At 50.5% G+C, this 22,690-nt stretch overlaps 1 protein-coding gene across 7 annotated transcripts in view; it reads left to right on the top strand.

Moving 5' to 3' along the window:
* Positions 1-22,690, top strand: part of KAZN (kazrin, periplakin interacting protein) — an 844,711-nt gene that overhangs the window by 761,354 nt on the left and 60,667 nt on the right. For all 7 annotated transcript variants that reach the window (XM_075906495.2, XM_075906499.2, XM_075906496.2 and 4 more), the window contains 4 exons: positions 1,158-1,294; positions 10,625-10,795; positions 16,873-17,062; positions 22,334-22,464. In XM_075906495.2, coding sequence (XP_075762610.2) covers positions 1,158-1,294; positions 10,625-10,795; positions 16,873-17,062; positions 22,334-22,464 — 629 coding nt within the window. The remainder of the gene's footprint in view (positions 1-1,157; positions 1,295-10,624; positions 10,796-16,872; positions 17,063-22,333; positions 22,465-22,690) is intronic.

The raw sequence follows: 22,690 nt of genomic DNA, 5'->3' as shown, positions 1-22,690 counted from the left end.
CTTTTTAACTTACAGGGCATTGAAAACTACATTGGCTTTGGTTGTAGTAGATCTCCTGTAAAGGGAAATCATGCCTCACCAATCTATTAGACTTCTTTGAGGGTGTCCACAAGCAGGAGCGGCCTGAGGCGGGCTGCGGCAGCTGGTGCCCCAGGCGAAACACACAATCAGCGCCCCCGCCTGCATGGCTGTCAATGGAGTGATGTCATTATCGGGCGCCCCGGGCGCCCCATGACATCATCGGACACCCCATTGAAGGCAGCGCCCTAGGCAACGGCCGAGTCGGTCTATAGTTATGGGCTGCCCGTGTCGACAAGCATGTGGACAAGGATGATCCAGTTGACATTGTATTCTTCAACTTTCAGAAACCCTTTGACAAGATCCCATGCCAAAGGCTCTTAAACAAAGTAAGTGGTCATAGGATAAGAGAGAAGAGCCTCTCATGGATCAGTAGATTGTTAAGAGATTAGATAACAAAGGGTAGAAATAAATGGTCAGTTTTCCCAGTTTAGAAAGGTAGATGGTGGAATCCTCTAAGGGTCTGAACTGGAACCAGATCTGGGGGGTGGAGGGAGATAAAACGCGTGGTCATGAAATTGGCAGATGATACAAAATTACTCAAGACAATTAAGTCAAAGCTAATGGCAAAGAGTTAGAAAGGGGTCTCACAAAACTGGGTGACTGGGCAACAAAATGGCAGATTTTAGATTAGACATAGCATAGGGCTTTTCTTTTATAGCTCCAACTTGGGTCACAATCCAGCAGAGCACTTCAGCACACCGTTATTAGCCAAAGCACATGCATAGTCCCACTGAAGTACATTGGACTAGCCATGTGCTTCATTTCTCTGCTACGTCGGGGCCTTACTTTCCAAATATGGACAGAGAGATTCATAAGAAATGGATGTTGCCTAGATTAGGCTCCAATTCCATTTGCATCATTCTGCTAATGATGGCAGAGCATCCGCGACCCTTTCTAGCCACACTAATTAGTCCAGGAAAGTCAGGAGTTCAGAGCCCTTTGCAGATTCCTAGTGGCTCTGGGTGTACTCTGAGAGCAGCGTGTTTCAGAGGGCCTGAGATGTAACTTTGGGAATGTAGAGACATGTCCCATTTCCTGTCTCTGACCTTGAGCTGTAATTGCGTTCTTTCATGCAGCCATGAAGGCAGATCGAAAACGTTTGAAAGCAGAGAAGACAGACTTGGTCAGCCAAATGCAACAGCTCTATGCCACGCTGGAGAGCCGGGAAGAACAGCTACGTGACTTCATCAGAAACTACGAGCAACACAGAAAAGTAAGCGCCTGTGTACTGTGTATCCAACCCAGTCTCTCTCACCCACAGGCTGTTGCTTCACACTCCATATGATGTTACACATGTTCCTTAGGATCTAACGTGAAGAGCCAAGACAAGCTCATGGCTCTGGTTGTGTGCGCGTCTGATGTTAATGTGGCCGGGTTCATTCTGCACCTTGTGCTCTTTATCGACCTCTCCAGCTAAGAATAACCACGGTGTGGGCTAAATCTGAGTGTACGTACCTTCCTGCCCTCCCCCCTGGAGCAAAGAGCCCCATCTGTTGGCAGCAGAGGGAGGCAGAGTTCATAACGTAAATGATAGCACCACTAAGTTAAAAAATGAAGCAGATGCTGGAGACTTTCCTTGACGCTGATTGTATTGTACTAGGAGTTAAAAGAAAACAAACAGAGTCAGTATTCCTGCAGTGCAGTGAAATGAGACACACATTTGGTTATAGGAATACGGGGCCCAACGCAAGCTGCTTACAAGTCCAGCGACATTAAGGCAATTGCACCTGCCTAGTCGAGGTCAGGATTTAGCCCATGATGTTACTTAGGCTGTCTCTACACTACAGACCTTACAAGGGCACAGCTGTAAGCTGACTAACTGGTAAAAGTGTAATTAGACAGGTCAAAAAACAATGTGAAGAGCAACCAGAAAAGGTCACACAAACCAATAGTGAAAAAATGGGAAGTACCTCAGCAGCAGGACGCCAGCCAAACAATTAGGGAGGCCACTAGACTCTCAAGATGCTAAAGGAGCACACAGGGAAGCTAAGGCTGTTGTGGAGAAGCTAAACGGATTCTTTGCCTCACCTGTCTTCATTGCAGGCAGTGTGAGGAAGATTCCCACACCTGAGCCATTGTTATTAGGTGACAGATCTGAAGAGCAATCCCAGGGCACGTCTAAACTACATGGCTCTGTTGACGGAGCCATGTAGATTTGTTTGTTCAACAAAGGGAAATGAAGCCGCGATTTAAATAATCGCGGCTTCATTTAAATTTACATGGCTGCTGCGCTGAGCCAACAAACAGCTGATCAGCTGTTTGTCGGCTCAGCGCGCTAGTCTGGACGCTCCCCTGCCAACATGAGAGCCCTTTATCGACCTCTCCAGTAAACCTCATCCTATGAGGCATAATGGGGAGGTCGATAAAGGGCTTTCAGGTCGGCGCGGGAGCGTCCAGAGTAGCACGCTGAGCTGACAAACAGCTGATCAGCTGTTTTTTGGCTCAGCGTGGCAGCCATGTAAATTTAAATGAAGCCGCGATTATTTAAATCGCCGCTTCATTTCCATTTGCTGATCTGTCTAATCTACATGCCTCTGTCGACGGAGGCATGTAGTTTAGACACAGCCCCAGATTGAGGTGTCGATGTTTTAAAGCCACCTTTCAAATTGACAAATTTAGCAGTAAATAAGTCACCCAGACCAGATGGCAATCACCCATGGGTTCTGAAGGAACTCACTATGAAATTGTAAAAAAGGGTGGTATGTTCCCTATTGCTTAAATCAGTCTTTTGATCAGATAATGGGAAGATTGCTAATGTAACTCTGATGTAAAAAAAAATACTCCAGATGCAATAGTGGGCTCTGGATGAAGTTCTAAAAGTCTGTACTATCCAAAGCAAGGGGCTGATGCCCTATTGGCTCTCTCTGTGCTGCACTCCTGCAACTGCTTCTATTGAATCTGTGCATCAGCCTGGCCAAACTGTCCTGAAAACATTCCCCGCCCAAGCAGAAACTGTTTGATCCTCCCCATTGAACTCAAGGGCAAAAGTTCCATTCACTTCACTGCTGCAAGATCATGTCCAAAATCTATGATGGTAGTGAAAAGACCTGGAGAGATTTTATTCTTTGATGAAAAAGAAAACTTTTCAGGTGAGTGAGCAAATAAATTTTTGCAAGTCAGCTAGCAATAGAACGGTGGAAACTAGAGCACTAGTAAGTAAACAAAAACAGGAAAAGTCAGGTCAGTGAGCAAAGTTAGCAAGGTTTGATTTAAGAGTATTGCTCCATCTGTGTCATGTAACAGATCAGACTGGAAGAAATCATTGAATCAAGATGGTGCACACACTCTTTCTTTGCCCAAGGGAATGAACCTTTACAACGGGTTATTTCAAGGACGAGGTTTTATAATTGTCCTTAATGTGAAAAGCTTGCTAAAAGAACATATAAACTGCAGTGACTCCAGAGTAAGTTGCTCAGTAATAAATAGCATTTCTTTGAAATGGTTCCAGCCTCTCTGCTCTGTTTCCAAGAGGATATATGTATATTTTTAGACCGTTTCCTGTTTTGCTTTTGATTAGGCTGCATAAAGCCGTCCATTCCGATAAGCAGCCATGGGAATCAAACATCTGTAATTATTCTGGGCTTTTTTTCCATGCAGAGAGAAAGTTTCTATTTTTAATGTTTCATAACAAAGATCACTCGAATTCAGCACTGGGCTTTTGGGGAAAGTTTTTCTTTTTCTTTCCTGCTCATGTGAGAAAGTCAATGCAATTAAAAAAAGCCAAACAAAGAGAGGTGGGGGAGGAATGCATGGAAGAAAGCATGGAGGTGGGGGAGAATTTCTGTGCACTGTTCATTGGATTGTGAGGATACTGGAGGTCTTGTGTTATCTGTAGCCCCTCGATTCACTTCATCCAGATCAGCTGGTAGAATCTTTATGGGAGTGTTGGAGGAAGTTCTTCCCTGGGGGCTGTGTTTGCAGAGAGACTTGGGACATGTCCTCGTTTCCACTCTGCGGCAAGCAGCCTGCGTGTTTTCACTAGAGAAACTTGGTGTATGTAATAACCTGCGAACTAGGATCTGGGTGACCCGTAGGGTGTCTCCTGTGGTCATGGAAGAGGATCAAAGAGTGTGCGAAAAAGCCTCCTGCTTCTTCCTTGTGCTTGTTCTCCCAGGGTATCACATGTCGTTTCTTTTGAGCCTTGTGGAGAAATGTTATTCCCCTGGCCTTGAGGACTCCTCTGCATAGGGGGGAGCAGTGACATACACGGCTGGGGTCATGTCCACAGTGGGACTGGTAACTGTGCAATCTTGGGGCTTGGTTATTAGAAGTGTTGAGCATCCAAGACTCCAGCAGGGGGGCTAGTGTAAGCTGCAGGTACTCAGTGTCACTGAAAAACAGGGCCCACCGATGTCGAAACAGGGCTGTGGCTAGTAGCCAGTTTATCCCATTTTCCCTACGCCGTATAGAAGGTCATCTTATTCTAAAAGCTCGGTTAGTCAGGCTGCTCTTTTGACTCTTGCAGCAGCATAGCTGTCAGACATGGTGCCCAGGAAAAGCACTTGTACATGGAAACCATGCTCTTGGCAGCAGAGTTTGAAGGCCGGTGTTGATAGCACAGTTTCATCTGTAGAGGGGAGAAGAACCAATAATGTTCCATCTGCTTAGGGTAATAAGGACAGTTTGGAAATTATTTGCTTGATGGCAGCACCCAGGCGAACCAAGGAGATCTGGGGTCCCATTGTGCTAGGCACTGCACATACACCTCCTGAGAGAGAGCCCCAGAGAGCTTCCAGGTTGGACAAAGGGTAAGGAGGCGAGGCACAGAGAGAAGTGACTTGTCCGAAGTCCCACAGCAGGTATAGTAGCAGAACCAGAATGAAAACACAGTTCTCCTGCTCTGGTGCCCCTGTCTCCTCGCCCACGCTGCCTTTCATTGCCATTTGCTTTCCCTTTCATGAGTTATTTAAAAGGAGGCATCTTGCTTTGAAACATGCTGGAGGAAGAGCATCCAGAGTAGGGTCATCACCACCTGCCCTGTAACCCGAGGTGCCTCAGATGCTCTGCTGTGGCAGTTCACCCTAAGTTCACAGCCTGGGTCCCAGCATGCCTCTCACCCCCTGAGCATCCGTGTGTTGTACACCCCTGGGTCATCAATTCTGACTCCAGCACCCTGCTGACAGCACAGTCTCCCCGCGTTGGCTTTGTCAGCCTTGGTTACGACTTGCAGGAGAACCACAGAGTGCCCCCAACCCTGAAATCCCCCATCCCATCAGCCTTGAAGTGTCCAGCCCTCTCCTGGCACACACAAAGACATAATAAGGGTGGTTTGCACCTCTAACGAAACAAAAGCACATCCTGGCTTGTTAACTTAATTGGGGTCTATGAACCCTTCCCTGCAGGGGGTGTATAGTGAAAATGCACCTAAAAGTTTAAAACTTACTCTAGACTTTGTACCAGAGGGTGCATCTCTCCGGTCAGTCTTCTTCTCAGCTAGGGCTGACTTTCCCTCAGTCCAGGCCCTTCCACAGCTGTGCAAGATGCTGGCTTCTCTTGGCTTCATAGGCGGAAGGTCTATGTGTAGGCACTTCAGCCTTTCCCTTCCCTTCCTCCTTGGTGAGAAGACCCATCTTTCTCCGCTCGCAAGGGCTCTAGCCCCACGTGTTGGTCTGGTGATGGACGCCAAAGATGGCTTCTGTCCTTGCTTCTATCTTCCAGACTTCAGTTGCCACATTTCAAGGGGCATTATGACCTTGAGCTGTTCTTCCCTGCCTGTGGATTTCCTATCCCGCTGCTGATTTCTGTATAAATGGAGCGTCCCGTTGATTCTGCTAATATCTTTCTTAATCAGAGAGCTGCCTGCCTGGATAAATCTGTTTTTCCCCTTAGCTTAGTCATAGACTTTACAGGATACGATCAGCATATCCCCATAATTCCTTGTTCAGTGTTAATCAAGACCTTGCATGAGGAGACTAATCACCAGTGTGTCATTAGCTTTCAGAAAAGATCTACCTTGATATACTTCTGTGGCACGGAAAGATAGCATACAAGCCACTGATTCAGTTACTTATCATTTGGGGTGGAGGTGCCAACCGGTCTCCTCCCCCTCTTGAGAGCCTTGTTTATCTAATATGTAAATGGACCTTCATTGTCTCTGCCTCATGAGCAGATGCGGGGGTGACTCATGAGAGGGTGCGGCCAGGGGCTAGTAACTGGAGGCAGAGCCATCCTATCCTATGGATGGTTCATCCTACTGCTCTGGTCCCTGCTCTTTGTGGGGCCCAAGGGGATTAGCAGGGGGGAGGGATTTGGTGCTGGCAGTAGAGGTCAGTCTCCCCCGCACTCATCTGCTGCAGTGGCAGGTCGCAAAGCGACCTGGCCTCCGCTCGCTCCACTCCGCCGGCTCCCAGTGGCGTTGCTCCTCTTCCTGCTGCTGGTGACTGAGGGGGTGGTCCCACCCCTTCCCACAATGCCTCTTCTCCAGCGGCACGGTCCAGGGTTAGCAGGGGGGCTGGGCTAAGCCTGCCCCTACACTCACCAGTGGTGGTAAGTGGAATGACTCGACCCCAGCCCGCTCCATTCCCGCGACTCCCAACCATGGCGTTGGGGAAAGGGGTGGAACCGGTGGCAGGAAGCGGAGCAGCTGGAGCTAGGTCACTCCGCTTCCCCCGCTGCTGCCGGTGATTGTGGGGGGGCACCCCTTGGTTGTGTCACTCAGGGGAGGGGAGCTTGGGGAAAGGGGTGGAGTAGCGGCAGGTTGGGAGCTTGGGGACCTGAGGGAGCAGAGCAAGGGTGAGAAAAGGTGTTGAGGGGCAGAGCAGGGGCAGTCTTGGGAAAAGGGATGGAGTGGGGGGTGGGTTGGGAACAGGCAGGGAGTGGAGAGGAAAGGGGCAGGGTGGGGTGAGAAGAGGCAGGACCTCCCCCAGGTTAATGGTGGTGGTGGGAGGAATCAGATGGGTGGGGCCGTCACGTGGCCAGTGCCCCTTGTGTCCCTCTCCAGAAGTTGTCACTGAGTAGATGGATCAGAGAAGCAAACATATTCTTTTTTCTGGGCAGACCTACTTACCAGCTCTCCCTGAGATGCCTGATTTTAAACACATTTGAGTCCTAATTCCAGCATATATCCATAACTCTTAATACACACCACGTATGCACCTCCTGCAAGAATATGTTAGTTTTCCAAGGACCTTTTACATGACACCTTGTAGCTCCAGATTACAACTGTGGTGAGTTGGGGTACACTGAATTGGGGAGGCCAGGTGAAATTACCTACCTGATACCAGTGAGTCCCCTGCCCTCTAGCACTGGGATGCCCTTAAAATCACACCCTCCCAACAAGCCTGCATTCTGACCCCCAGGGTCTTCTATTTCCATCTTCTTAGACCATCCTCCCACTCCTTTTCTTGGGGACTCTGCAATGCAGCAGCCACATGGCCAACATAATCTTGTGCTTTCCTCATCCCATTATAAATCAGTGGGGCCAGATTTTTCCAAGTACACACCCAGGCCAGTTTGCGCATGCGCAACCTGTGCAGCCTCTCCTTTGCTGATGCCTTTTCCTAACACCCCCATGCCAAGTCAGCCCTTTAGTCCCCTGCTGTATGCAAAGGACTGGCCCGGTTTGGCTGAGATCATTAGAATTCGATATAGATATGCAATGATATTGGTGAGGTGAGAACCCCACTGCCTTTGTCACATGCAACACCGGGCGGGGTAGGGAAGAGAGAGGGCTTGCTAAACTGAAACAAGCATTTGACCAGGACCACAGGAACTGTCCCTTTCGCTATCCGGGGTGAAAGCAGGGATGTGCCGAGGCTTTTCAGTAGGGGCTAGAATTTATAAAAACGTGTCAGCCTGCTCCTCTCTGGGACAAGCCCCCATCCCACGTTCTAATGCTGAGGCTGCTTGGGCTTCCCTGAGCACGTAGGTGCCCAGTTCCCATAGGCAGTTTTAAGTCTCAGCCTTTGGGCTCGCCCACATGCATGGTGACATAAGGGGATGTATGTCTGCTTCCCTAGACAGAGCCTGTAGGATGTCTGGGGAAGCAGCGACAGCTGGCACTGAGCGGCTACACCTACCTCCCATAAGGGGGGTGGGCATGGGGTGGGGAGCAGATACAACCGTGGCTCCCTACTCCCCCCCCCCCCAACCCCCGGCTGAGCTGCCACGCAGAAGGAAGACACCCAGGCAACACCCGGAAAAGGGCCTTTCAGCATCCTTCATCCCTTCCTTGATTCCCCCCCTCCCCCCCCCCCCTCTCCCTGGTTCTCTGGACAAAGGTGCTCTGCACTGCCCCCTAGGGGGCCTGGACTGGTAGGTGCCAAACCAGCCCTGGGTGATGTCTTGCCCTAAACGGGCACAGGTGGCCGCAAGCGTCAAGTCTCTCCACCATGCTTGGAGGAGCAACCTCCCTAAAGCAGCATCCTGGGAAGGGCTCCCGGGCTGCGTGGAATACCCAGATGCACATGCGTTGCGGTGTACCCCAAATGGATCGATTGAAACGTGAAAAATACAGCCAGCAGGATGCATGGGGCCATCAGCACTGTTGCGTCAGCCCTGCTCTGCTCTCCCGGAAATTGTTCACGCTGTGCCATGGCCCCCGTCAAATTAAGAGCTTAGTGAGCGTCTGCTGGGCTGTGACGGCACACGCCAGCTGGCCTGTGTGCTTTTGTATGCAGGCAGTTTCCCATCCAGGAAGCTCCTCCCAGGTGACTCTGGGATGTCACCTCATGGGTGCCAGAACCTGAAGGCACCTTGGCCCAGTGAGCAGGGACCAGGGCAGAAGTCAGGAGACTACAGTTCCTGTCTCTCCCACCGACTGGCTCTCCTGAACCACATTACTCCTCTATGCCTCAGTTCTCCCCTCCCCCTCTCACCCTCCAGGTTAAACAGTGATGATGGTGCTTTAGCTGCCATTGTAAAGTGCAGAGAGCTATGGATCTCCACACACCAAAGCCCTCAAACCTAGAAAAGGAGAAGAGCCAGGGTCCTTTGAAGCTCACTAAGAACACGACTGTTACCACCAAATATCACAGGGCAAGCGCTCAGATATCACAGTAATAGGCAGCAAAGCAGAACCAAAAGACCAAGAGAGTAACAACCCAGAAAGCTTTTAGATCTGTACCTAGGCTGCACACACAGCAGCTGCCACCATTACTTTGTTATGATGAGTTTCCTTGTAGAACCAGGAAGGTTTCTGTTTTATTGAACTCTGAGAGCAAGGAAGGGGAGAATGGGTTTCTCATGGGGTTATTTCTCATATCACTGTATCCATGGAGGAAAGTCTAAGGCAAGCTCTATACTACAGGGGAAGGTTGAACCAAGATACACAACTCCAGCTACATTAATTGTATAGCTGGCGTCAGTGTACTTTGTTTTGAGTTTCTCTGCTGTCACCACAGCGGGAGACAGATGGGAGCAAATGCTTTCCCTTACTCCTCACAGAAGCAGGAGTACCAGCTGCCGATAGGGGCACCCTCTGACTTTGAGCTAACAGGTCTTAACTAGACCCACTAAATCGAACTCCGGAAGATCGATTGTGGCAGCGCTGATCTTCCATTTAGTGAAGACATGGCTTAAATCAGCAATTCAGGAGGAGACACCACTAGCTTGTGCCAAACAGTAGAAAATGGCATGTTTTCAGAACAGCTGGGCTTGCAAAGATGCTTGTCTCTGCTTTAGGTTCCTTGGCACGCAGGATTCGAATCCCCCTGCTGTCTCAAGCAGCTAACTCCTTGCTTCTAGCCAGTGTTTGTTGCTGTGCTATTGGCCCTTCATTATGGCCACTCTCGGTAACTGGGGCAGGGTAGGTGGCACTGATGTGCTCAGATGATCTAGGACACGGTGTGGCAAAGAGACACGAGTGGTGAAAACCACCTCTTACTTTTCTTTGTTTGCCCTTCAGTTTTTCAAAAGTGTTGCTTTCTGTCCCCACTAGGGATGTTAAGTATCGGTTAATTGAACGGTCGATTAACCTCGTGGATTCTTATCGGTTAGTCGACTATTCTATAGTCCCTGGGCAGCCCCTGTCTGGAGGGGCGGGGTCTGAGCTCCCAGACCCAGCATGAGCTGGAACGGAGCTGGGCTGCCTGCCCATCTGGCTCCTAATACACTTTAAATGCAGAGCTGTGGTGAGGGTAGGTCTAGGACCCAGTGCAAGCCAGGACTGAGCTGGGCTGCTGGCTAGCCTGCTAAAAAATTTACTGGCAAGGGGGACAGGGGGAGTGAGTGTAGTCTATGCATTAACCTATACGCTTTTGCTTATCAGTTAATTGACTACACTATTACATCCCTAGTCTCCACTTGCTACCCCGATGCTGGACAACGGCCTCTTCACAGCCCTACAGATTCACCGCAGCTATAAGCTGGCGTAGGAGAAGGTAAAGAAGAGATAAAACTGGAATAATGAAGGGATCCTGCTAGTGGTGATGGGGAAAACTTGACCCTGCTGAAGTCAATCCAACTTTTGCCATTGACTCTGGCGTGGTCGGGGGTTTGCCCAGTGTTTTTAATAGAGAATGAAATGCTGTCCAGTGGGGCAGGGCATGGATTTCCTGTGGCTGCAGGTGGTGTCTGTTCCCTCATTTCCCCGGTGTCTTTGCAGGAGAGTGAGGACGCAGTGAAAGCACTTGCAAAAGAAAAGGATCTCCTGGAGCGAGAGAAGTGGGAGCTTCGCCGGCAAGCCAAAGAGGCAACGGACCACGCCAGCGCGCTCCGCTCCCAGCTGGACCTGAAAGACAACAGAATGAAGGAACTGGAAGCTGAGCTAGCCATGGTGAGAGCCCTTCCTCCTGCATCTTTAGCCAGAGGCATTTGTATAGACTGGAGTGCAGATGAGCTACCTCTGCAGTGGAGCTTAGGGGGCGGCTCAATCCTAGCTTTGGAAGTTGTTCACGTGCTAGCTACAAATAACGGACATGTAGGGCTGAAAGGGACCTTGAGAGGTCATCAAGGTCAAGTGTAGCCTCCTGCTGTGAGACTGGACCCAATAAACCCCCTAGACCATCCCTGAGAGGTGTTTGGCCAGCCTGGTCTTAAAACCCTCCAGAAATGGAGATTAAAGGTCTAGAATAAAAGAGGGAAGACAGGAAGAATTGGGTTTGTTTAGTTTGAAAAAGAGAAGACTAAGAACATAAGAATGACCATACTGGGTCAGACCAAAGGTCCATCTAGCCCACTATCCTGTCTACCAACAGTGGCCAATGCCAGATGCCCCAGAGGGAAGGAACACAACAGGTAATCCTCACGTGATCCCTCCCCTGTTACCCATTTCCAGACACACACAGGCTAGGAACACTATTTCTACCCATCCTGGCTAAAAGCCATTTAAGGACCAAACCTCCATGAATCCATCTATCTCTTTTTTGGACCCTGTTAAAGTCCTAGTCTTCACAACATCCTCTGGCAAGGAGTTCCATAAGTTGACTGTGCACTGAGTGAAGAAAAACTTCCTTTTGTTTGTTTTAAACCTGCGGTCTATTAATTTCATTTGGTGACCCTTAGTTCTTATAGTTTGGGACTAAGTAAATAACTTTTCCTTATTTACTTTTTCCGCGCCAGTCCTGGTTTTATAGACCTCCATCATATCCCCCTTACTCTTCTCTTTTCTAAGCTGAGAGGGACATGATAGCAGTTTTCAAGTACTTAAAAGGGTATTACAAGGAGGAGCGAGAAAAAAATGTTCTCCTTGACCTCTGATAATAGGACAAGAAGCAACGGGCTTAAATTGCAGCAAGGGAGGTTTAGGTTGGACATTAGGAAAAACTTCTTGTCAGGATGGTTAAGCACTGCAATAAATTGCCGAGGGCTGTTGTGGAAACTCCATCTCCGGAGATACTTAAGAGCAGGTTAAATAGACATCTATCAGGGATGATCTAGACAGTACTGGGTCCTGCCGTGAGGGCAGTGGACTTGATGACCTTCCAATTCTAGTGTTCTGTGATTCTGTAGCCTCCCTTGGAAATGTTCCAATCCTAGGAGAGAGGGTTTTTTCGTAATATCCAACCTCAATCCCTTGCTTCACTAAGCAGCGTGTCTCCCCGGCTTAGGCCAGCCACCTGAATACGCTGAGATCCTAGGTGCGCCCTCGAGAAGCCAGCCCAAGCTGCTGCCCTTGCCTCTGCTCCTAGGCTGCTCTTTTTAGCAGACAAGCTCAAACAGAGCTAGTGTGTGTGCATCTACCAACGCCGGGAATTACCCCTCCCAGCTGCCGGGTCGACATACCCTAGAAAACCTCACCAAGTCCAGAGTCTCTTCCTTGAATATTAATTCTGCACGGCTTTGGTCTGATTTTCTGTGACAGCCCCTGCCCAATGAATGTCACCCAGCTCTCGGGCTACAGGTCATGGCCCTCCTGCCTGGTCACTTTCACCTCAGCAAAGGGTCATATGTTTCTGGTCCAGCAAATCTAGACAGGCAGCCTTTCAAACCACCCTGGACATCCCCTGCGAGAAACTGTGTTCCTGGCAGCAGGCATCCCAGACCCTTTGAGATTTCCCCAGCACATGTTATTTGCTGTAGCAACCTGTGATGTGACCAGCCTGCAACTTCCTTCATGCCTTGTACAGTGCATTGGGCTGGGGGAGCAGGCCTTAATTTCTCCCCAAGCAGCTAAACAAGGATTTATCTCATTTTCTTATGAACATAAGAACGGCCATACTGGGTCAGACCAAAGGTCCATCTAGCCCAGTATCCTGTCTGCCGACAGTGGCCAATACCGGTTGCCCCAGAGGAAGGGAGCACAACAGGTAATCCGCATGTGATCCCTCTCCTGCCACCCATTCCAGACAAACAGAGGCTGGGGATACCATTCCTAACCATTCTGGCTAATAGCCATTGATGGATGTAACTTCCATGAATCAATCTAGCTCTTTTTTGAACCCTTTTAAATTTCTAGCCTTCACCTTATCCTCTAGCAAGGAGTTCCACAGGTTGACTGTGCTCTGAGTGAAGAAAAACTTCCTTTTGTTTCTTTTAAACCTGCTGCCTATTAATTTCATTTGGTGACACCTAGTTCTTATGTTAAGGGGGTTGCAATATCAACCAAAGACACGATTCCCACAGATCAGCCCTAATTGCCATCTTAAGCTTGCCAGGAGAAAAGACAAACCTACCATTCTCCTTGGTACCGCTTTGTTTTTCTTACTTCTCTGCAGACTGCCCTGGCGCTGGTAAGCAGAAGGCGAGTGTCACAGCCAATCACCACCCTTCTTATTTGCAGGTCTGTGAGGGCTCCGCGCTAGCCAGCGAATTAAGTAGAGGAGGGCAAAGAGTTGAAAGGGAGTCTGGCAAGACTGACAGGCTTCGGTAGGCGGTGCGGTCACATGGACTGCCTCTTTCCCCGCTCATGCATGCGAGCGCACAGACATCCTCACCTGTCTCAACCACTCCTGCTGGGGCTGATGCCTTCCAAAGACTTACAGTTCTCAAACCGATGCAGGCATATATCCACGTCGCAAGTGCCTGCGTGTCCCCGCGGTAATACACAAGCTCCTGCCGCCTCTTTACTTTTGTAGATACAGTGCTGGAGCTAGTCAAACATACACACCCCCCCAAGTGTTCCTAACCTAGTTCCTTCACTGCTCTAAGCACGTGTCCATGCATCCACATCCCACCTGCCCCTTCCTCTAGATGCCTCTATATCCTTCAGTGTTTGGCTCCGAAATCATAAGCAGGCTGGATGTCAGATGTCTCCTGTGTTTTCACTGTTCAGAGCAAATTTCTGCCATGAAACACAAATGACAGCTGGACATGCAGTCAAAATTTCCCCCTTAGCTTTGAAGCATTCCACGGTATTAAATAGATAGCTCACAATTTGTTGCGTGATGCTTCACCTTGCACTGCAGAGGTTTGCTGTGCACAGTCGCTGCCCAACAGTGACACCTAGTGTTTATCATCAGACTGACATTCAGCCATCTGAAGAGCTAGACAGGGTTGGGGAAACTAAGGCCTGGGGGCTGGATGGAGCCTCTGGCTTGCCCAGATCTGGCCCCCAAGGCTCAGAGATTCCTCCCCTCGCCCCAGAAATGGGGAGCCCAGGCTGGTGCTCCAGCATCCCTCGCTGCTCCTCTGCAGAGCTGGGGAACACACAATCTACTAGCTTGGGCCTCCTTAGGCTCTGGTGTGTGAGGGGACTGTGGGGAGTGTCTTTCTCCTTCTCAACTGAGGGCTACGCCAGTGAGAATTTGGTTTTGGGTTTTTTGCTTTTCACTTGTGTGCAGCCCCCGTCTGATTTCTCCGTGGGCCAGCGGAATGATTGGAATGTTGGCCCAGAATTCTGTCACGCTTAATCCCAGTGAGCAGTATGTGGCTTTGCCGGTAGCTCTGTTGGAGGCAGGGGGCTGCCTGGAACAGGACACACCACTCTTCGGGGGTCCAGGTGAAAGAATGGGCCCAGCATAGTTCATGTTTCAGGACTAAAGCTAGCGATACTTTACAGCATGTGTCGGGTAATGAAGCTTCATGCCATTGCTGTTACACAGGTGAATTCACAGCAACCCATGTGTATGACAAGTTTTTTTGTAAAGGCGCTTACAAATTGTATAGCACAATGTGACAGTCATGTGCGTTAAATAACAATCACGGTTGTATAGGCATGTGGGCTTTTTTTACCCTTGAAGTCCCAAGGATAAGAATTTGATAGGGATTGTTTAAAAGGTGCTCTGCTTTTCAGAGAATCTCTTTTTCTGTTGATTATGAAAACCTTAATAGGGCCAAGTCTCCAGTGTCGCTCTGTTGCCTTCAGTGAAGCTACGCTGATTGGCACCAGGTGAGGATCCAGCCCTTAGTACCTCATTTGAGTTCCTCCCCAGACAGGTTTGCATTTCAAGCTGCACGGCTTCAGCTTGCCAGTCCAACTGCAATCCAGGGGGGTCTGCTTACGGGACATCAAACCAGCGGTGTGCTTCTGATCTGATCATTGCCTCCACAGTCTAACGGGTGCCGCCTTTAGCCACTGGAACGATGTGCGTCTTTAGATCCCACAAGAACCTCCAGGCAGCAACGTGCAGCACACAGCTTTTTCTCTGCCCTGCAGAGGAATGCAGACATTAATGGGAGATGTACTGGGACATCAACCAACAGCTGTTTCACTCAGCCGCTCGCCAAGCCCCCTTGAAAACAGCGCGGGGTTGTGCAGGTGTAAGCGAGGGGAGCGGGATAGGAAGCAACGGAATTGTACAGGTTAGCGGAGGGCAGAGTCTCCCACAGAAGAACTTTGGGAAGGGAAGAGCCCAACTGGGAGATGGGCCCCAAATCCCCAAAGGTCGTGAGCTCCTAACTGCCCTTGAGAATCTGGGCCTCCAGGCCTAGAGTGGCTTTGCGGGGCTGGGGGGTAAGCAAACGATCCTTGTACATCAAGCCCATGTGCGGTGGAAGCGACGTAGGCCTGACAAACAGGCCGCACCAGAACACATCAGAAAAGCCTTTTTAAACGTTCGCCACCCAGGATTTTGAGGAAAATAGGGATGTGAAAGGATAACCGCCTAACGGGTTACCTACACGGGTAATGCTTGCCGGCTCCGGTGAGCCGGTGGGGACTGGAGCCATGGGCAGGGGTCTGCTCAAGCCTCACAGGGATCCCACTGTAGACGGGCTGCTCTTGTCTGTAGCGCAACGTTTTCAGTGTTCCCCAAAGAAACCCACTGCAAGGCTCAGTGATGAGAAAAAGCTGTGCACTGCACGTTGCTGCCAGGAGCTCTGTTTGTTCCTTAAGGCCTGCTTGGTCCTCCGAAACAAGACCCAAGGCACCATATTACTTAATGCAACAGTCCACTGACGTATAGACCCACACCCTTTCAGCTGGTCACTGACGCACCTCGACATCCACGTAGAAGTCAATGGGGCATCGCACAGACCTAACGGGACCGCAGGCAGGGATCAGAATGTAGGATGGGGCCTTTAATAAGTGACACCTTGAGAGACTAGAAAAACCCAACCAACCTATGATTTCCAAGGCATTTCAGGACTGTCAAAGTATTCTGTGAGTTTTCCTACTTATGAAACATCAAGTGCATCATGGGAGCTATTCTCCGCTGGCTAATGAAAAGGTGCAGTCAAGCAACAGGCCTCTCTTTAATGAGACTTTTCAAATTATTCTTACTTGGTTGATGCTTCTGTTGAATTTTTCTTTAAAAAAAAAAAAAAGGCAAAATATTGAAGAGGGAGAAGCATCCTTGCAATAGTCCTGCCACGTCCCCTAGGAACAGCACAATAAATAGGCCCATGGCACACATTTGATCCAAAGCCAAATCTCTGCCTGTCATTGTGTGCCTGTGCTTTTCTTCATGAAATCTGGCACCTCTTACTGTACATTTCGCTGGATGTGCTGGAACAGCTGTTTCAGGTTTTGGTCCAAGTTTCTCTCAAAAGTGAATCCCACGCAAACTCTTTGTGGGGCTGTTTTTGTTTTCTTCATGGTGTTCAAACAGGTTGGATTTCAGCCTGCCCCCATGTCAATCCCTTGTGCTTAGTCCTATGCAGTGCATGGAGGAAAGCTGGGGCTGGCTTCCCAGCTCTCAACAGGTGCACGCTCAGGTGAGCACTAGATTAGATCTGAGTGGCAGCTGCTTGCATTCTGAAAGCCTTGGCAAGCTTTGGTTTGATAGGGCTTATTGCCACATACACATCCCCCAGAAAAGTTAATTAGCAACCCGGGGGAAATCAGCTGTGTCTTTTGAGAGGATTTAACCTCAAAGGCAGCACCTCCCTCGTTGTCTTCCCTCGGAGGGTGAAATTGGCCCCCGTGGGTTGTGCTGGCACCTCTGCACAGGGCAAATTGATCTCATTGCAATCCAAGTGCTGCCTTGAGAGAAGCGTTGCATTGTCGTGTGTTTTGTTCTTCAATCCCATCAGGCCAAGCAGTCCTTAGCCACGTTAACCAAGGATGTCCCCAAGCGTCACTCCTTAGCCATGCCGGGCGAGACGGTGTTGAATGGGAATCAGGAATGGGTGATGCAGGCGGATCTCCCCCTCACAGCTGCTATCCGACAGAGCCAGCAGACGCTTTACCATTCGCACCCCCAGCACGCCGCAGACCGACAAGGTGAGCTCCGGGCCAGCAGCAAACCCCTTTGGGACCCCTCTGCAGTGTGTTCTGCCTTCACTACGACTGCCTTCAGGGTAAAGTCGAGAACCGCTTTGTTTCAGCAAAGGGTTAATCTTGTGTGTTGTGGCAAGGAGGGGAATAAAGTCCAGTAGCTTGATATGAGTGCGCTCCAGTGAGAGGGAGGGACAGGAGAGAGAGGTAAATAAAGAGGAGAACTCCAGAGGCATGGGGCACATCTCTAGGTCATGCAATTTGGCATAGAAGACATGAACTATGAGGGAAGACTGAAAGAACTGGGCTTGTTTAGTTTGGAAAAGAGGAGACTGAGAGGGGACGTAACAGCTTTCAAGTATCTAAAAGGGTGTTACAAGGAGGAGGGAGAAAAATTGTTCTCCTTGCCCTCTGATGATAGGAAAAAAAGCAATGGGCTTTAATTGCAGCAAGGGAGGTTTAGGTTGGACATTAGGAAAGACTTCCTGTCAGGGTGATTAAACACTGGAATGAATTGCCCAGGGAGGCTGTGGAATCTCCATCACTGGAGATATTCAAGAGCAGGTTGGATAGCCGTCTGTCACGGATGATCTAGATGGTGCGTGGTCCTGCTGTGAGTGCAGGGGACTGGACTTTACAATCTCTCAAGGTCCCTTCCAGTTCTAGTATTCTATGATAGCCAATGTAGCCAATGCTTCTATGCTGGCTGACACCTTCTTAGGATCTGCCGCCCAGACTTGAGCCAACTTCCATTTGAAGCTTACGAATTCCCTTTTGAAGATCAGCGATTCTCATTCATTTTAAAATCAGGGTTTATCCATAACTTTGAGGATGTTCAGCCCTGTACTCCCTTCTTTCAGATGAGGCCTTGACCACTTGTGGTCATCGAAGTCTTAGGATTGTTTTGGATCCCAACTAAGATCATTATGTTCTGCCCCTAAAATCCCTCCTGTGGGACCCCAGGGATACACAACATTCTTTGTTACTTCCTGTGATAGGCGGTTATTCATTGCTGCAGGGTCCTGTAACAGCCGCCAACTTTCAACTCCATGGTTGCCTGAGTCTCATTGGTTGGGGAGTCGTCCTCAGCTCTCTCTTTCCTGTCTCCTCTGGGTGTCGTAAGGCTTAATCGCTGCGTACCGGAAAGCACATGGAGATATTTGGAGAAGGGAGGGCAAAGGATCAACTGATTCTACCCCCATGTCAGGTCCCTGCTGTATTTTGATAGGAGCGTGTAAGAAACCTGAACAGGTCTTGAAATACATGCTCAGACTCAGCGACATCCCCCTCCTCTGCATAACCTCCCTGTGACGGTGCAGGACGCCTCAGCCCCGCCGAGGCGAACCCGCCCCGCACTGAGCCGGCGGTTGCACTCGCGCTCCTCGGCGCCTCCCGGGGACCGCAGCGGGTCTGTGCTTCCTGCACAGCCACCGCGGGTCAACCCGTCTCCGTGGGCGGGGCCAGGGGCGCAGGCCGGCTCGCTGACGTGGGGGCGAGGACCGGCGTACTTGCGTCAGGAGCACGCCGGCTAGCCGACGCCGACATAGGAGGGCGGGCGGTCGCCAACGTGAGGGTGGGGGCGGGAAACTTAAAAAGGGGAGAGAGCTCCAGACAAGGAGGAGTGAGGTAGGAGAGGCGGACGGAGAACCAGGGGTAGGAAGCAGCCCAGGGCAGTGGCTGGATCATAGCCCGGCGAGCCGGAGGGTTTCGGAGGAGATTCCCCTGCTGGCAGGACAGGTACAGGCATACTTGTTCTTAGGGCCCTGGGCTAGGGCCCGTGAGTGAGGATGGGCCTGGGCCCCTCTTCCCCCCCGCTGAGTGGTCACGCACAGGACATATAGTGCTCAGTGCCCAAGGGGACCATTACTCTGAAACTAAGAACCAGTGGATACCCGTCGCCTGGGGCGGCGAGGTAGGACAAGGGGGTACCCCGCCCCCATCTTGGACCGGGCCGCGGGGTCTGCACCCCAACACTCCCCTTCCCCTGTGCCCTCAGTGTGCAGACTCTCAGTTGGCTGTGTGGCCTGCTTAGCGAATCCCCTTTTAGGGAGCAGCTTTATTGCTGCTTCTGAGCAGCAGGCAGGCGTACGCTGAGGCTCATCTCCCCACTTTCCACACTGTGAACCTGGGCCCAGGGTTTCCCAGCTTAGGGGTGCAGCGTTGGCTGTCTCAGAAAACCTTGCGCTGGTTCCAAGCCGTCGTTGCTCCTGACTCAGTCAGTGGGAGCTCCGCACTGCTAGAAGTCAGGCCGCTTACTTAGGTCCCTAATGATGATGGATTTATCCTGGATGATCTGTACTGTAGTAGCACTTGAAAGCCCCTGCTCAGATTGGGGTGCTTTTGTGCCAGGTGCCGTACAGATATGTAGTAAGAGAGGAATCTCTGCCCTGTAGGGCAGCGATGGGCAACCTAGGCTCGTGAGTGGGCCATAGGAGAGGCCAACTTACATCTCAGCAGGCTGACAATTATTGTAACTCAGAGGGCCTCCCGGGAAAGGGTGGTTTTGCTCACTGCACTTGCACACCTAGGATTTGTCGGGTGTGCCGATGGAACTGTAGCAGTGCTTTGATCAGCTGCAGAGGGAGTGCACAGCTCTGCATGTGAGCAACAGTAAACGCAATGTCTCGGGGGCCTCTCGCACAACCCTGATGGGTCACAGGTTGCCCCCCACTGCCAAAGGTCAAGAGATTTAGGCATCCAGTTCCCTGGGAGTGAGCTGCCCAACTTTCAGTGTCCGCACTTGGAAGAGTGGCTCTGGCTGGAGACTCGACTGGCCTGCTTGAGTGCACGATGCTGGGTCCAGGCTACCATGCTGGCTTTGCCCTCGTCCCTTTGCATTCCAAGCTGCACTCCGTGTGCTCTCCCTGTTCCCATAACCTGCACGACTCTCCCGGCTCCGAGAGCAGCAGCCGTTCCCGCGAGATGACCCCTGAGGCATCAGCACCTCATTCCTGGAAGCCCTGCAGCACAGGGAGGAGGACGCAAAGCCGTGAGGAGCCAGCGGGTGCCCGGGGCATGGAACTGCACGTTCGTGGGTTGCTGCTGCTTTATAATATTCTGTGGCCGTTCAGGGCCTGAAGCACGGCATAAGCCAACACCTGTCTGTGGAACAAGGGTGCAGTGTTCAAGGAGTCTCTTCTTCTCACCCCTCCGTACAAATACTCCAGCCCTGGCTCAACACACCAGCGTGACCCGACAGGGTGTGAGCCATCACTGCAGCACCCCGTAGGATGCCCAGTGCCCTGCACACAGCTACAGTGGGGGATTATACTCTGCCTCTGTAAAACTAGCCCCACACCCCAGGCAGTGCTGACTGCATGCAGGATGCTGCCCACTGCTGAACCCACACAGCAGTGCTGTGAGTTGTCTGAAAGGCTCAATATCAAGGTTCAAACAAACTACCGTATTTTCCGGCGTATAGGGCGACTGGGCGTATAAGACAACCCCCTATCTTTTTAATTAAAAGATAGGGTTTCATCTTATACCCCAGCGCCCCTCCGCCTCCTTTGCTCCCGGTGTGCCTGGTCTGCTGGAGATGGTCCCCAGCAGACCAGAGGCACCGGGAGCAAAGCCGCCAGGAGCGCCTGGGCTGCCCCCCCGCCGGCTTCCACCGAGGCTTTCAAAGCCGCGGAGGGGCTCCGGCGGCGGGGCATCCGGCGTACAAGACGACCCCCGATTAATGGGGGATGTTTTTTAACTTCAGAGGTCGTCTTGTACGCCGGAATATACGGTACCTTCCCATCTGACTGATATCAGCATAGATTAGCAATAGATTCAATTCATTCTGCTTTGACAATGATATTAGTCTGGCCCGTTTCTGAGTCTCCAAACTGCACCGTTTTGGTGGGTTGGATTTCATAATTTTGCAAGGGACTGTCTGGGTCTTAAAAAAAGAAAGCCTGTTACATTTATGAATATTGCTGTTCATCCTCAACATCCTTTTGACCCACAAAACCTAATTGTGGGGCCCACGTGAAACGGATTGTGTTCCTCTGCGCAAACTGCATTCTACCTGGGGCCAAAGAAACTTGTTCTGTTAGGGTACATCTAGACTACATGCCTCTTTCACCAGAGGCATGTAGATTAGGCTACCAGGCATAGGATAATGAAGTGGCGATTTAAATAATCGCCGCTTCATTTATATTTAAATTTGCTGCCACGCTGAGCCGATCAGCTGTTTGATGATGCTCCTGGGATGAGGTATACCTGGGTGGTCAACAAATGCCTTTGATGTCGACACCTTCATTTAAATTTACATGACTACCGCGCTGAGCCGACAAACAGCTGATCGGCTCAGCGCGGCAGCCATGGAAATTTAAATGAAGCGGCAATTATTTAAATCGCCACTTCATTTTCCTATGCCTGGTAGCCTAATCTACGTGCCTCTGGCAACAGAGCCGTGTAGTCTAGACGTACCCGTATTCTGAAGATACTAGTTGTTCTTATCTAACTAATCGACATGCCTTGTATAAAGGAGAATAAGTAACTGGACAGATGGGGAACAGAAGTACAAAGGTAATGATTTTCCCCAGGTCACACAGTTGAATTGAGGCAGAACCGGAACCTGAATCCGGGTCTCTAGACCAGTACATGAGTCGTGAGACTATCACACACTCTCAATCCATGTAGCTGCCCCTGCAGAAGTCATAGGCAGGATAGTAGATCCGTGGCATTGTACTGTGGCTAAAACATTTGCCCACAACCCCAGCCCGCCAATGTGAGTGTATAAATATAAATACAGCATGGGAGAGAACCAAATTCACAGACAGAGAATGGCGCAGAAACTTATTCTGTCAGTATATGGCTAGATTTACATGTTCAATGCACACATGAGCTCTCAGCTAGGGATGTTAAAATGTGGGTAATTTGGCAACTATGTAACCGCTGCAAATTTCAGCAGTTACACAGTTTCACGCATCTGCAGGGCAAGGTGGCAGCCAGCTCCCTGGGAGTCGGTGCGCAGCAGGAGCCAGCTTTTAAACTGGCTCCTGTCGCGTACCAGCTCCCGTCTGCCAGCCCCTTCCTTGGGAGCGGTGCATGCTGCTGCCTCTGTATCAGAGGCAGCAGTGAGAGTGGCAGCCAACTCCCCAAGAGCGGGGCAGGAGCCTGCATATAACCATTCATTCCTACTCTCAATCTTGTCTGTAACCACCGCACGACGTGCCTTTCTGTTGGAAAGCTGCTGCCACGATGTGTTGTAGCTGGGCCAAAGCAGGGAGGGCGTCAAGATGCAAATACTAATTCCATAGATACCTAATTCTGTTCCTTACCTTCCAGCTGTCAGAGTGAGTCCTTGCCATTCGCGGCAGCCTTCCATAATCTCCGATGCATCAGCAGCAGAAGGTGATCGGTCATCGACGCCAAGTGACATCAACTCGCCTCGGCATCGGACGCATTCCCTCTGCAATGTAAGGCGGTTGTGAAGGTCGATTGTATTCTCTTAGCATCTGTGTCAGTGTTTCTAACTCTAACCATCACTCTTCCCTGCTTGTCTTTTGTCACCCCTTCTGATGGGGGCTGAGCCAAAGCCCACTAGCAACAAGGCAAAACCTCCCCTTGGGCTTTTAGTCAGGTTGTTGATGTAAATCCTGTATTTAAATGAGACTTAAAAGTATCCACATACCAACTAGGAGC

This window comes from Pelodiscus sinensis, chromosome 24 (genome assembly GCF_052426305.1).
Source record: "Pelodiscus sinensis isolate ZL-2025 chromosome 24, ASM5242630v1, whole genome shotgun sequence".
Taxonomy (NCBI): Eukaryota; Metazoa; Chordata; order Testudines; family Trionychidae; genus Pelodiscus; species Pelodiscus sinensis.
The sequence above is the reverse complement of the archived record's forward strand: the minus strand, read 5'-3'. Positions and strand labels throughout refer to the sequence as shown.